This window comes from Tamandua tetradactyla, chromosome 19 (assembly GCF_023851605.1).
Source record: "Tamandua tetradactyla isolate mTamTet1 chromosome 19, mTamTet1.pri, whole genome shotgun sequence".
Lineage (NCBI taxonomy): Eukaryota > Metazoa > Chordata > Mammalia > Pilosa > Myrmecophagidae > Tamandua > Tamandua tetradactyla.
In genome coordinates this window covers 31629755-31643245 of record NC_135345.1, presented here as the reverse complement: position 1 = coordinate 31643245, position 13491 = coordinate 31629755, and the positions used below count along the sequence as shown (strand labels likewise).

Here is a 13491-nt window from a genome sequence, read left to right as displayed (position 1 = left end):
AAATGAGAATTTGAGAATAATGAGGGTTTTACTCATTATATTCTTACTGGAACTTCTGAAATTTCCCCTTTAAATTTTCTATTAATGGCTAAAAGAATAAAAGGCCTCAAGTAAACATTAGGAATTTTCATGGGTTAAAGTGCATTTCCTATCACTTCACTCTTTAATACTGTTTTCAATATCTCTTTTTTGTTTCCTTTAAGAGCTGTTACATTGACAATGATTCATCAAAACATCTTGAGAATTTGGTATTCTTGGTCAGTATTTCAAAATTTGGGGAACACTTTATAGGACAAGTAATACAGTAACTGAATTACAAAATTACCAAACTTTAAATATGGAACACACTTTTAGACACATATACAATAACAACACATATACAGTAACAAATATAGACATAAATATACAAAACAAAGAGTTGGAAGGACATTCCAGAAAATTAGTTGATTTACAGAGTATAACATTTACAACTAAAATTATTTGGTCATTTGTTCTCTCAGAAATATCTAACATGCTGAAGTCTTAGAAACTGCTTGAGTTTAATCCACAAAAACAAGAAGCCACGTATTCTTTCTGAAAGTGACTCCGCTGATCTCCGTAAATCTAACTGTAAAGTTCTAAATATTTTTTTCAGGAATATAACCAAAAAACCTTGAAAATTCGATATATACTTTGGTCAATGCTTCGAGTTTAAGGAACAATTAATCCATTTCTGTGCATAGGTTAAATGCAAAAACTAATTTCTCAAATTTCTTTTATATACAATGTTTTTTTAAAATAAATATCTCCACTGCCCCTATATGGAAGCACACAATGGAATTTAGAAATACACATCCATAATGACAGACACTAACCTTTACTCTAACATAACTCTCAGACTGGTCTGGAAAAAGTTATGATTACATGGCACTTATGAAATAGTGATCAACTTTGTTTTTTATTTGAAGTATGTAGTTAATATATTATAGACAAAGATTTGATTGACTTAATTTTGACTGTTCACACAAAGCCAAAGTCTTAAAATTATTGTTGAAATATGTTTCTGAATGTTTGTAAGACTTTCCTATGAGGTTCTGCTAGTCACCTCTCTGGGAACGGAGCTGCTGGTGACTTAGGCATCTATTTATTAGTAGCACATCTTTATATTAATACTATTTCTTTAGTAAGTTTATTTATTTATATATTTCCTTATATGAGAAAAAACTGAAAATAAGATGCACAAGTGGAACAAGCAGTGATTGGCTGACACCCCACGGCCAAGAACAGGCTCCAGCAGGTTTCGAAGCAGCAAGGTCATCACAGTATGGTGCATAAAGGAGCATCATATTAGAGTGGAATTCAGCCAAACACAGTAATGTATGGATGTAGACGCATCTGAAAAAAGGAAAATAAAGATTTATGCAGGTAAAAAAAAGGGGGGGGGCAAAGAAACGTCTCCCAGTGTCTTATGCCCAACTGGAATGCTGTGATAGATGTTTTCAAACAGAGAATTTTCATTTGCAAATTATGTGTTTGTAAATAATAAATGTGCTCAGGAAAAAAAAATAAATGTTAACTTGTCAGATGAAGCCTACTTGGAAGCTTTTAATAGTTTTTTGTTTGTACACAGCATTAGAGTTCAATACAAACATCACCAAATTCTTCAGAATAAACCTTTATTCTGCCTTTAAAACATTAATTCACTAGAAGGGATAATTAAGATTAGTTTTAGTGGTTTCAGCTCAGTTCTTCTTGGAATGTGATTTCTCCCACAACACTAATGCTAAATAAAGCATTGTGTAATGTACTGCAACTGAGTCCCTACTTAGAAAAGATTCTAAAGGCTTAAAAAAAAAAAAATAAGAAAGGAAAACAAAGCTTACTCAAAACATATATGAACAGATCTTAGCTATAGAGTTATACTAAATAAATGAAAGAAGCCTTACTACAATCTAGAAATGGGTATAAACAGCTTAAACATAAATGCTCTAAACAAGCATTATGCTAAATTTCCAATATAACCTCCAAACCCACCCTACCCCTCCCCCCAAAAGAAGAAAAGATGTTAAAATGTCAGTAACATGGGTGGCTATGACAAAGAAATGGCTTTGCTATAATATATCTAGTTTTTAAAACATCATTCATGATTCATTTTTAATTTATAAATTCAATAATCTATATTTCATCAATATGTTATTCTGAATCTGCTACACTAGATTGGTTGTCTAATAAGGAAGAACTCCAACTGAAAATGACACAATGTCACATTCTTCTAAAAACTGGCTATAAAACAAATTTAGTTCACTGTTGTGTACACAAGATGTTGTGACACAAAGTACATCGGCAAAGTTAGCAAAATGCAAAGGAGCTCAGAAGCCAATATTAGTGGAAAGTGTAAAAGATTATCCTGACTATAATGCATAGAAAACTCTAAATGCTTTTTTTTCCCCATTAAAACTACATTTTTATTGAAGACATGCTAAATGTTAGGTAGGAGCTTACATTTATTGCCTATGCTCTATTTCTAAAGTTAGAAATTACATCAATTATCTTGTTGAATATATATTCTAAATCATTTTAAATGACTTTAATGTAAGGCACCATTTGCTAACCTACATAAAGGAGGAAAAGAAGAATTAATTTTCCTTTAAAAAGCTGTAAATTCATATTACTGATAATTTTTCATATAAGAACTAGAGCCTAAGGCAGATTTATGTACTATAATAAAAGTGTCAATCTTCACAGCCAAATGTATAGAATTACATATACATAAATAAATCTCAACAGATTTCTAAAACTACTTAAATACATACAGAGAAAATCTGAAAAATCAGTTTTTTCTCCAACAGTAGAATGATAAACAAACAGAAAAAACAACATTGGACTCTACATTCCATGACTTTTATTCTAGCCTATGTTTTATATTGCTGATAATTTTGTGATCTTAATCAAATTACTCTTCCATGCTGGGCCTCAATCTTCTCTTCTGTAAAATTAGATCAATTTTAATTCTACAATGTTGTGCAGAATTAACACCCAAATGGTTTTACATTCAGAAATTAAGCTGTTAATTACAGTGCATTTTATTTTGATTTGTAGTGATTCAGACATTCTGCACATATCAATGTACAAATATTACAATGGAAAAAAACTTAAAGACACCACCGTTGGCATATACAAATACATCTGTGGGTTTGTGGTGTGTGTGGGGGGAGAAAAAAAGTTTGTGCTATATACCATGTATATACTTTCTCACATATGTTATATGAAATCACTTAAAAATAGAAAGATGGCAAGAGAGAATGATTTTACTATATTTTTCCAGTTATATGATTTACTTGAAATCTTTAAACTGACTTGGGATAAGTTTAGGACAAGGTTCAAATTATCATGCATGGACTCCCATATAAATTCCTTTTTTCATTACAGATTCAATCAGTCAATGGCCTTTTCTTTATTTCATAGACATTCAGAGATCCAGTCAATGCTGCTAAAGATAGAGCCTAACTTTCATCAGTTAAAAGCCTCTCATATGATATATGAGGCTGAATGCAACAGAAATAGCAATATATATAGACTCACTGTGCCTCTTAAAAGTGCCCTTAATTATAGACAGGGGAAACATATTATTGAAACTGTGCTTAAAGAATAAAGACTGGAAGCTGTGGCTAGCATCACTATGCAGGTACATTTTTACTATAATATATACGATGGAATATACAGACATGAATAAAATTTATATTTAGTTTTCTTAATGTTTGTTTAGAATTCTAATTGTGACAATCCACTTGCTTCCAAAACACACATAATTAAAAAATAATAAGTTCTGTCATACTTTTTACCAAGTATACAATAAATATATACACCATAATTTGATCAATTAGAAAGATTATTGTTCAGACTTAATTCAGCAGTTCCTTACACAAAGAAAATTGTCATTAGAGTCAATATGAATTTTTTCTTGAATATTTCAGATCAGTTACAAATAGATTTTAAAATTAAAGTCTATTCAAGATTTATCTTTATATTCTTGCCAAAAATAAAGTATCTTACTTTCCGGTCACTAAATAAAATGAAATCTCTACCTGCAAACAAGTGCACTGTCTAAGTAACAGCATCACAAAGATGAACTGAAAAAAGGTGGAAATAATAAGCACAGTGGTACCTATACTTTTAAATTGTTCATTAATCTTTAGAAACCATAGTTTTTACAAAAGTTCAAAAATATTAATTTAACATTTACTCAAACATTGGAGATTTAAAAATACATAGAAATATATATTTGCCTTCATTTTACAAATCAAAAGTACGGTGTACTTCTAGGTTCCAAAACTCTAGCTACCAGGACCAGGTTTGCCAAGTAAAGGAAGAATGAAATGGAAAGGTGGATACTCAACTTAAATAATTCTATCAAAGATCAATATCCTAAACATGTTATTTAGTTGAAAGTAAACGCTTTGGTTTGCACTGCAAAGGTCTGAAATATGAAAGCGGGCTACATCATCAGTCTCTTTAATATGTGAATTTCATAAATCCAGCAATTCTGCAGCACGTCTTAAATTCTGTCAAAGAGTAACTATAGAAGCTTTATTTGAATGTCTCTGAAACCTATGGAAACATCCCAAAAAAAGGAATTGGGGGGAAGCAAGGGAGTACTGTTATTTATAAATTTATTTCTACAGTGCTTTTGATAATATTACCATATACAGAATTTATAAGGAACACCTCAAAAAGTCTAATTCTCATAAAGAAAGAAAACTCTAAGAAGCATTGCTTTCATTTTATCACAACTAAAGAACGATGATAAGGAAATTCAGAAACACCATAAATATAAACGAACGCTTTAGGTCAGGTGAAAGCAAGAATTTTTAATTAATCCTTACAGTAAGGAATTGAAAGAATCCATCCTTTATGTTTTTCCTCAGATGAATTGAGTATCGTAAAAGTGGTAAAATTATCCTAAAATCTGTGTTCTTCCAATAATTTAAATCACGTTTAATCAAAGAAAATACCTTTAGGCAGATTTATAAAAAATAATGATAATACCTTTTTAAAAACAGAAAATCATTGACTTATGACACAAACAAAAATCAGGACTAAAAGGGACACTGTTTATTATGTTAGATCTCTAAGCAGAATGTAACTTTGTAACCAGTGGGTCCCCCTGTCCCTTGTCAGCACTATTGAAGAGATGAAGCATATCAGTTACAATTACTAATTACACTAAGGGGGATGCATTTCATTCATCTTTATTTCATTTAGCTGTTTACTTGTGGCTAAAACTTTATATGTCTTTTGAATACCTAATGACATGCAAGTTTCTCAAAGTCACGTTTGGCAAGCTGCATGATTCACTCCTATTGCTTTGTGGGCTTTCTCTTTTGATATATGGACTTCTTTGCTCAGTGAAGGGACTAACCGCATACCTTAGTTTATTTGTAAGCCTATCATCTTACCCTTTAAAATGGATGCCAACAGTGTGGATACAGGCTGTTTTAAAAATTCAAGATTATAGAATTGACCCTATTCGATGGACCAAACGAAGCTTAAGTGACAGCACAGAACATATGAAGTTCTTGCATGAAATAGCTTATGTCACTTGTATGTTCACTCAAAAGCATAACATTACATAAATTTAGGACAAAATCACCATCAGCATCAGGACAAAAAGTAGCATAAGGATGACATCTGAGTAGTAAATAATTGGTAGATAGGTCTCTGTGCTTTTTTACATTACATTTACCATTTTCTAGAGAAATAGCTACAGTTCTCAATTTACTTGTGGAGGTTTATAAGTAATTTTATAAAGAAGCTATGTTAATCGCAATCTTCATTGGTCATAAAACTGATAAAAGGGCTTAAAGCAAAAAAAAATCTGCTTCTAACTCCATGTAAAGCAATAACATAATAAAGTCCCCACTATGTTGAATGTCAGGTTAAAATAACTCAAACATGTGCATGAAAAGACATAACTGCAAAAGCCACTTAATGCAATGCAGTTCAAACCTGCATTTCCTTGGATTGCTTTATTAGATATGAAAGCATATTAAGTCTGCCTCTGCTTATTCAAATAACTACAGTAAAGTAATATATATACATATATAAATTATTTATTTAGGAAACAGTTTAAATAACTAGTCAAGCAATAACAATTAATACCTCCGTCTTTAACATCTTTATGAATCCCATGGCTGAAAAACGACTTTTCCTTTGCCTCAAGTCAACTCAGATCACACATTCTACTTGCAAAGCATATTTAATATTATTTGATATTATTTAATAGTCATAACTGTGTTTCTTGAGATGAGTCCTGGCAGTAAGAAATGTGTGCTGTTTTGTTAGCAGAGTTTTCTACAGCATTAAACACACAAGTTTCGGAAAGGTTTATTCGCTGTGTGCCAAATAAACTTTAGAGGGTGTAAAAAGTAAACTTTCTGGGTATTATACATTACACAAACAAAACTTTCAAAAATCAATTTTATATTTTCTACAGCTCACCTCAGGATATGCATACTTTACTCGGTTTCCACATTTCACTGAAAAACAATTCTGTCAAATAGTCCATCCAACCTTCAAATTCTCAGTAAATCACAATGCACACCAAAATATTCCCGCACACAGTGCATCAATCATGAATACTTTTCTTGCTTGACTGAATAATAAATGGTTTGCTCAATTTATTTTTGCTTTTAAACTTTTAATACTAAGCATGAAAAATGCAAATATTGGTGGCATACCACCACAGAAGCTGAATTTTTACAGATACCAAAGTATTAAAAAATGTAGTTTTGCACCACATTTGCATATCATTAAATACTTTAAAATCAGCATTCTTGTCACAATAGTAAGTAAGTAGACTTGGCACTACATTTGCATGTATCAGCATCTGCTTATCAGTAAATTCTGCAAAATGTATAAAACAGCTAAAACTATTATAGTGTCCAATTTGTATAAATGCCAGCAGAAACTTTTGAAATATTCTCTATGGATGCAGTTATCACTTAGTAGACACGAAAGAAATAATTCGGGTTAAAGTTAACCATCCAAGTACATAAATACATATTTATTCTGGATACAGAAAAAGTAGGATCAATTAGGGGTGTCAAGTGAAAAAAAGAAGTAGAAAACACTGCCTACTTTGAATGTTTCCATTAGCAGCTTCTTGTACTTTAGGTCTAACAGTGGCACACCCTGTTAGATGGTTCCAGCTAATTAATGGTTAATGAATTGACATAAAATTCATACTACTAAAAAAGTTAAGTAGTGGCTTTTGAAAACAAGCCCAAGCATTACAGATGTTCCATCTCAGAGTTATTAGCCATCACTAGGATTATATTTAAATGTATCTGGAACACATCTTACCTGTTTGCTGTACTTGTTATTGGTTTGACAGCTGTACTCAGAGCAGTGATCTGATCCAATTGAAATGTTGTCTCCTGCTCCCACAAATGTGTTGGCTGGTGGTAGATCTTGTACGGCCTGGTGTTTTTTTCCTGCAGTTGGTGACTGAGGATGAAGCTGGACAGTAGGCAATGGGGAACTAGATTTGTAATGCCTTGCCAGATCAGGACTGCCCGGCCCACCATTAACAGATCGGTATCGCCCCATGCTGGGGCTGTCTGACAGCTTCTCATTGACACTATCATACCTCTGTCCATTTGGTTTAGAAGCTTCTACTGTGACAATGCTGCTGTAGAGAGGTTGCTTAGATTTTTTGTTTTTCTTGTCCTTTTTAGGCTTTTTCGATTTGTCATGCTGTTGGGGTGTAAAAAAGTCTTCATGATCTTTTTTGCCGGCTTCATAGCCATTCTTATTTTTGGACCTGCAGTACCTCGCCATTACGACAATTAAAATGATCAGAATCACTGTCATAATTCCTGCAACCACCCCAATGACAATACTGAGTCTCTGTTTACTAATTTCATAGCTTGGATCACCAGCTATATCTTGGGTGAGTGGGGTATGCAAACTTCTGGCTATCTGGGAGTCAATCACAGTTGCATTAGAAACACTTTCATTGACAAACACATGCACCAGAGTCGTGGTGGACTGGGAAGGCTGCCCACTGTCATTCACTTGCACCACCAACCTGTGCAAGCCATAATGCTTTTGGGTGAGCTTCCCCACTAAGGAAACCACACCACTGGTGGAATCAATCTCAAACAGCTTGAAGGGATTCCCTCCCACAATGCTGTAGTTAAGGTCTGCATTGATGCCATCGTCACTGTCTGTTGCCAACACCGTAGCTACTACTGTCCTGACATTACTTGAAGGGGGCAGTAAAGTGTAGGAAATGTTTCGGGGAAGGTTAACTGTGGGAGCATTGTCATTCTCATCCATCACAAAGAGAGAGACTGTAGCTGTGGCTGATCTGGGAGGATCTCCCCTGTCCACGGCCTTAACCCGGAAAGTATAGGTGGTCTGATATTCTCGGTCAAATGACATGGTGGAGTAAATAGTCCCCGTGTCATTTTCAATGGAAAAAATGTTACTGTTCTCCTCTATGAAGAGGCTCATCTCTGCATTGCGCCCCTTGTCAGCATCCATCACAGTGACCATCCCCACTGGGCTGTTGGGCTGCAAGTTTTCTTTCACATAAAAGGTAAAGACGTCCTGCATAAACTTAGGGTCATTGTCATTCTTGTCAGCCACCTGCACGATCACCGTGGTGCTGCCCTGGAGCACGGGGATGCCTTTGTCTTTGGCATTAACTTTAAACTCATACCTGTCAGTCTGCTCGCGGTCCAGCACCGAATTCACCAGGATGTCCCCAGAATCCGGATCGATAGTAAAGATCCCCAGCACAGACGAGTCCAGCGAGTAGGCGATCTCCGCGTTCTTGCCGCTGTCGGCGTCCGTAGCCAGCACCGTGGCCACCCTCTCGCCGGGGAGGTTATTCTCCGGAAAGTAAACCTCCACCACCGACTGCCCAAAAACCGGCGGGTTGTCGTTCGTGTCCCCCACCTTGACCACCAAGGAGTTGTTACTGGAGAGGCTGGGGCTGCCTGAGTCCACTGCCACTATGACCACGTTAAACTCCCGGGTGGTCTCATAGTCCAGAGGGGCCGAGGTGTGCAGGAAGTACTTTTTCTTGTTCTGGTCGCCCTCCGTGTCGCTCGCCGGCTTGAGCTGGAAGGGCACATCGCCCACCACAGTGCAGGTGACCACGCCATTCTCACCTTGGTCTCGGTCTGACACCTGCACCAGGGCGATGGGGGTGTCTACCAGAACGTCCTCGGCCACGTGAGCCACCCCATCCTTGAGTGGGATGCGCCCGATCTTGCGGATTTCAATGGACGGCACGTTGTCGTTCTCGTCCTTGATGTTGAGCACCACGGTGGCCTTGTCAGTCTTGGGGGGCTGTCCGCGGTCGCGTGCCATGACGGTGAAACGCAGCTGGTTCACCTCCTCCCGGTCGATGCGGTGCAGGACGCTGAGCCAGCCAGACGTCTCGTCCAGGCGCAGCAGTCGCCGCACAGACTCGGTGGCCGCCCCGAACACGTACTCGATCTGCCCGTTAACCCCCACATCCAGGTCGGCGGCGCGCAGCTGCAGGATGGGGGTGCCCGGGGCGCTATTCTCCGCCAGGTCAGCCTCGTACACGCTCTTCTCGAAGCGGGGGCTGTTGTCGTTCACGTCGGTGATGAGCACCCGCAGGATGGCCTGCGATGAGCGCGGCGGGTCACCGCCGTCGCGCACCCGCAGGGTCAGCTCGTAGGAATCCCGCTGCTCACGGTCCAGCGCCCCCTTCACGATCAGCTGCGGCTGCTTCTCGCCGTCCGGAGTGTCGGCAACCTGCAGCTCGAACACGCTGCTGCGGCCGCCGGGACTCGCCCCGCCGCCGTTCTCGGGCGCGTCCAGCCGCCGCTTGGAGCCGCCGGTGCCTCCGCCACCGCTCGCGCCGTTCCCGCCGCCCCCGGGGTAGGGGGCGCTGTCGGCCGGCCCAGCGCGCCGGCCCTCGCCGCCGCCGCCGCCGCCGCCGCCGCCCCCGGGCTCCTGGAGCAGCTCGTAGCGCTCGATGCCGTTGCTACCGAAGTCACGGTCGGTGGCAGTGGGCAGCAGGTAGAGCGTGCCCACCGGCCGGTTCTCCTCTACAGTGAGCGTGAGCACAGGCGACGGGAAGGTGGGCGTGTTGTCGTTGATGTCGAGCACGATGACCCGGCCCTCGAACAGATCCACCCAGCTCTGTGAGGGCCCGATCACCGACACCTCGAAGTCCAGGAAGCACTCATTCTCGTCGAAGATCATCTGACACTGGGGCAGCTTCTCGCGGTCGATGCGCCGCTCGCTCGTGCTCAGCTCCCCTGTGAGGTTGTCGATCTTCAGGTACTCGGAACCCGACTCGAGGCTGAAAGTCACCTCGCCCGAGCCGGTCACGATGCCCAGGTCCGAGGCGACATTGCCGATGCGGACGTCGGCGGGGCCCTCCTCGGCCAGCCGGTATCGAAGGAGTTGCTTGGCGGCCGCCAGGCTGAGCGAGAGCGGCAGGAGGAGGCAGCAGCCCAGGCACCAGCCGCGCGCCCAGCCCGCCGTCCGCATCCTCAGCATCTTCTCCTGCTGCTGTTGCTACTGCTCCTTCTAACCACAGCCCCCTCGGCGTTCCCCTCCTTCGGGTCGGGCGCAGATTCTCTCCCCAGTCCTCTCCCCTCCCGGAGAAAGGAAGGAGCCAGAGAGAGGGAAGGGAGGGGGCAAGAGCAGCGTGCACAGTCGGCCGGGGGGGAGGATCAGCGGTAGATCCTTCTTTTTTTTTTTTCCTCTTGCTTCTTCTGAAAGTTATTGTTTCATAATTCATGCAATGGGTGCTAATCGCCCGCTGGCCAGCCGTCGTTCAGTCGCAGTACTCACAGTTCACGGGACACTGCGCGCGGCGGGCTCGGCACTCCCCCGCCCCCCAAAGTCATCCCCGCAGCAGTCGGAGGATCCCGGTTTCCCGTCCCAGCTCGGTCGGATGGGGCCGGAACCACTCTGTGAGGCGGGCGGTGGAGCCGGGAGGCGGCGAGGAGTGAGCCTGCAGTCTGGACCCGCCAGCCAACCCCGTTAGTCTTTGCTGCTACTCCAGTTGAACCCAATTCACGTTCCAGCCACTCACTCCAGCCCCAGCCTCCGCTCCGGTTGCCCAGGCAAACGTGAGTCGCTTCCTGCACTAAGCACCCGGGTCAGCAACAAGCCAGTCTCAACTCCGACTCCGCTCAAGCAGCAGGGGAGCCAGCCAGCAGATCAGGAATGAAAAATCCCTGGCAGGTCTCTTCGGGCACGGTGCAGAGGAGACTACTCACGTCACAGCGCGGTCCGCGGCCGGGTCTCCCCGGCGCACCGAAGAGCAGCCCGAGCCATCTTCAGAGACGCCCAGAGCGTCAGTCCCTTCTCAACCCCCAAGAGCTCGGGTTTCTCTTTTTTCTTAACAACTCTGCGCAAGGTCATTAGTCTCGAAGCCGCCGCCTGAAACCGCAGCAGCCGTTAGCCCGCCAGGGCTAGGGCTGAGCTGTGCGCACCGCGCGGCGCCCAAGTTTGGGTTCGCAGCCGCAGAGTCCGTGCCTTTCCTCACCTGCATTCGGCCCGCATGTCGGAGCAGTGGGATCTGCAGCGCTGTGCGCGATTCTGGGAGGAGATTGCAGCCTCTCTCTCTCTCTCCCCGCTCTCTCTCGATCCCTCCCCTACCTCCCTCCCTCCCTCTCTCTCTCCCCCCTCCCCCTTTCTCCTCCCTCCTCTCCTTTCTCCTTTCCCCCTCTCCAACACGCTCTCCTGCACGCTCCCTCGCTCCTTCCTCTTAGTTCCAAGGCAGGGAATTCGAGCTGAACTTGATCTTTTTGCAGTTCAAAGGTGAGCAAATCGGGCTGAGAGCACAGGCGACGATGGCCCGGCGAAAACGACCGGCTGGGCTCCCCCAATACCAATTAACAAAGATGCCCAATTCTGTCCGGATTCCCGAAGAAAAGCAAAAGGCATCTGGGGGGATGGGGGTGGAGTCAGAGACAGCTGCCAAGTATAGCTTTACAAAAAAAAAAAAAAGTCCAGTTTGCCAAGGGGAGAAAAAGTGCCAGTAGGTTGTTGCCTCGGAAGTGCCCTGGCACGGCGGGTGAATTCCGCAGTTGTCTCGTCCCCTTTCACGTTTCTCCGAGTCTGGTGCAGGCGCTCCCGCCGCCCTCCGTGCTGCCGCGTCTCCGAGACACTAAATGGCAACTGGGAAGCTCCCGTTAGCTCGCCGGGAGCTGGAAACCCTCAAGTTTGCCCAAAGTGGTGGTTGCTGTTGGGAGCTCGCTGGCTGTTCGAGCTCGTCCCTGACGTGGCGGCGGCGGCGGCGGCGGCGGCGGCGGCAGCAGCCGAGCTGCCGAAACTACACACTCGCAGAAAAGGAGGGAGGAGGGCTGGGGGGAGGGAGGCGAGGGGGAGTACCAGCCAGCCACCGCTCTCCAGAAAGCCCAGCTTCAGCTCCTAGGGCCGTTCTGAGTATGCCCAACTCCAGCCAGTTCCCCTCAAACCTAAGTCTGCCCTTCCCCCTACTCCAGCGAGTGCAACCGCGGTCATCTCGAGGGTCCTTGCTTTCCCTTCCTTGGCAGATAAATGTCCTCCTGGCTCTAAGACCGAGGGAGGGAGTGTGTGAGCGCACTAGAGCGGGTGTCAGGAAACCTTTCTCCTTCTCTCGCCTCACAGACGATGTTCTCTTCCCGAAAGTGTCTCCGGTTCGAGATTGAGCATCTTGGCCAGGGTATGGTTACGGGTGGCTTGGGGACCCCGCGTGGGCCCAGGAAGCTACGCTGGTGTTCTGAGAAACCATGATGAGCTGCAGTGGTTACAGAGAACATAAAAACTCCAGAGAGAGGTGGAGCGGAGATCCTTTTTTGGGAGCGCAGACTTCGGAGGGCTGGGTTGGGGGCGGGGGGTGCCTATCTTTGTTTAAATGCTTGGCATTCCTGTCATCTTGCATGCTTACGGCCGCAGACCTTGTGTGCGCGCGCCTGGGGAATAAACACGTTAGAAGCCTCGATATTTTCTGAGCAAAAACCTGCAGCCTTTAGTAACTGGCAAAGTGTAGCGTCACCTATCTGGATAAAAGGGAAATAAACTTTAATGGCAACTTTGTGTACTGAAGTGTCCCCAGCTTCTTTTCTCTCCTTTTGACTTCGTGCCACTTCATCGCCCGTGGTATTCCCCCACACGAGAGGCTTTCCCAGTTTTCAATCACGCCCACCGCAGGCCGCCCCAGCAGCTTTCAAGTCTGGCTGTGGTTTTTTGCACCATAGCCTTTTACTTTTAGTTCATTTCAACAGCTGTTGAACGAGGGGGGCCCGCCTGGATTAAGAGCATTAAGGTGGACACGAGGCATTTAGGGGGAATTCTCATCACCTCAAAAACAATAATAATAATAATAATAGTAAAGGTTACTGTTGGGATTTGTTAGGATCCACAGTTCGTCTTGTCTGCCCAATCTGTAGGCATACGAGGGTCTCCCCTTAAAGGAAATTTTAAAGTGAAAAGAAATCCGTGCGGAGTGTGTACTCTGCCTTTACGAGA

The 13491-nt window shown here is 43.3% G+C and overlaps 1 protein-coding gene across 2 annotated transcripts in view; it reads right to left on the bottom strand.

Moving 5' to 3' along the window:
* The window catches only part of PCDH7 (protocadherin 7), a 408495-nt gene extending 396210 nt beyond the window's left edge, over positions 1-12285 (bottom strand). For both annotated transcript variants that reach the window (XM_077136557.1, XM_077136558.1), the window contains exon 1: positions 7342-12285. In XM_077136557.1, the coding sequence (XP_076992672.1) occupies positions 7342-10527 (3186 nt within the window). In that variant the 5' untranslated portion in view covers positions 10528-12285. The remainder of the gene's footprint in view (positions 1-7341) is intronic.
* Positions 12286-13491: the final 1206 nt, after the last annotated feature.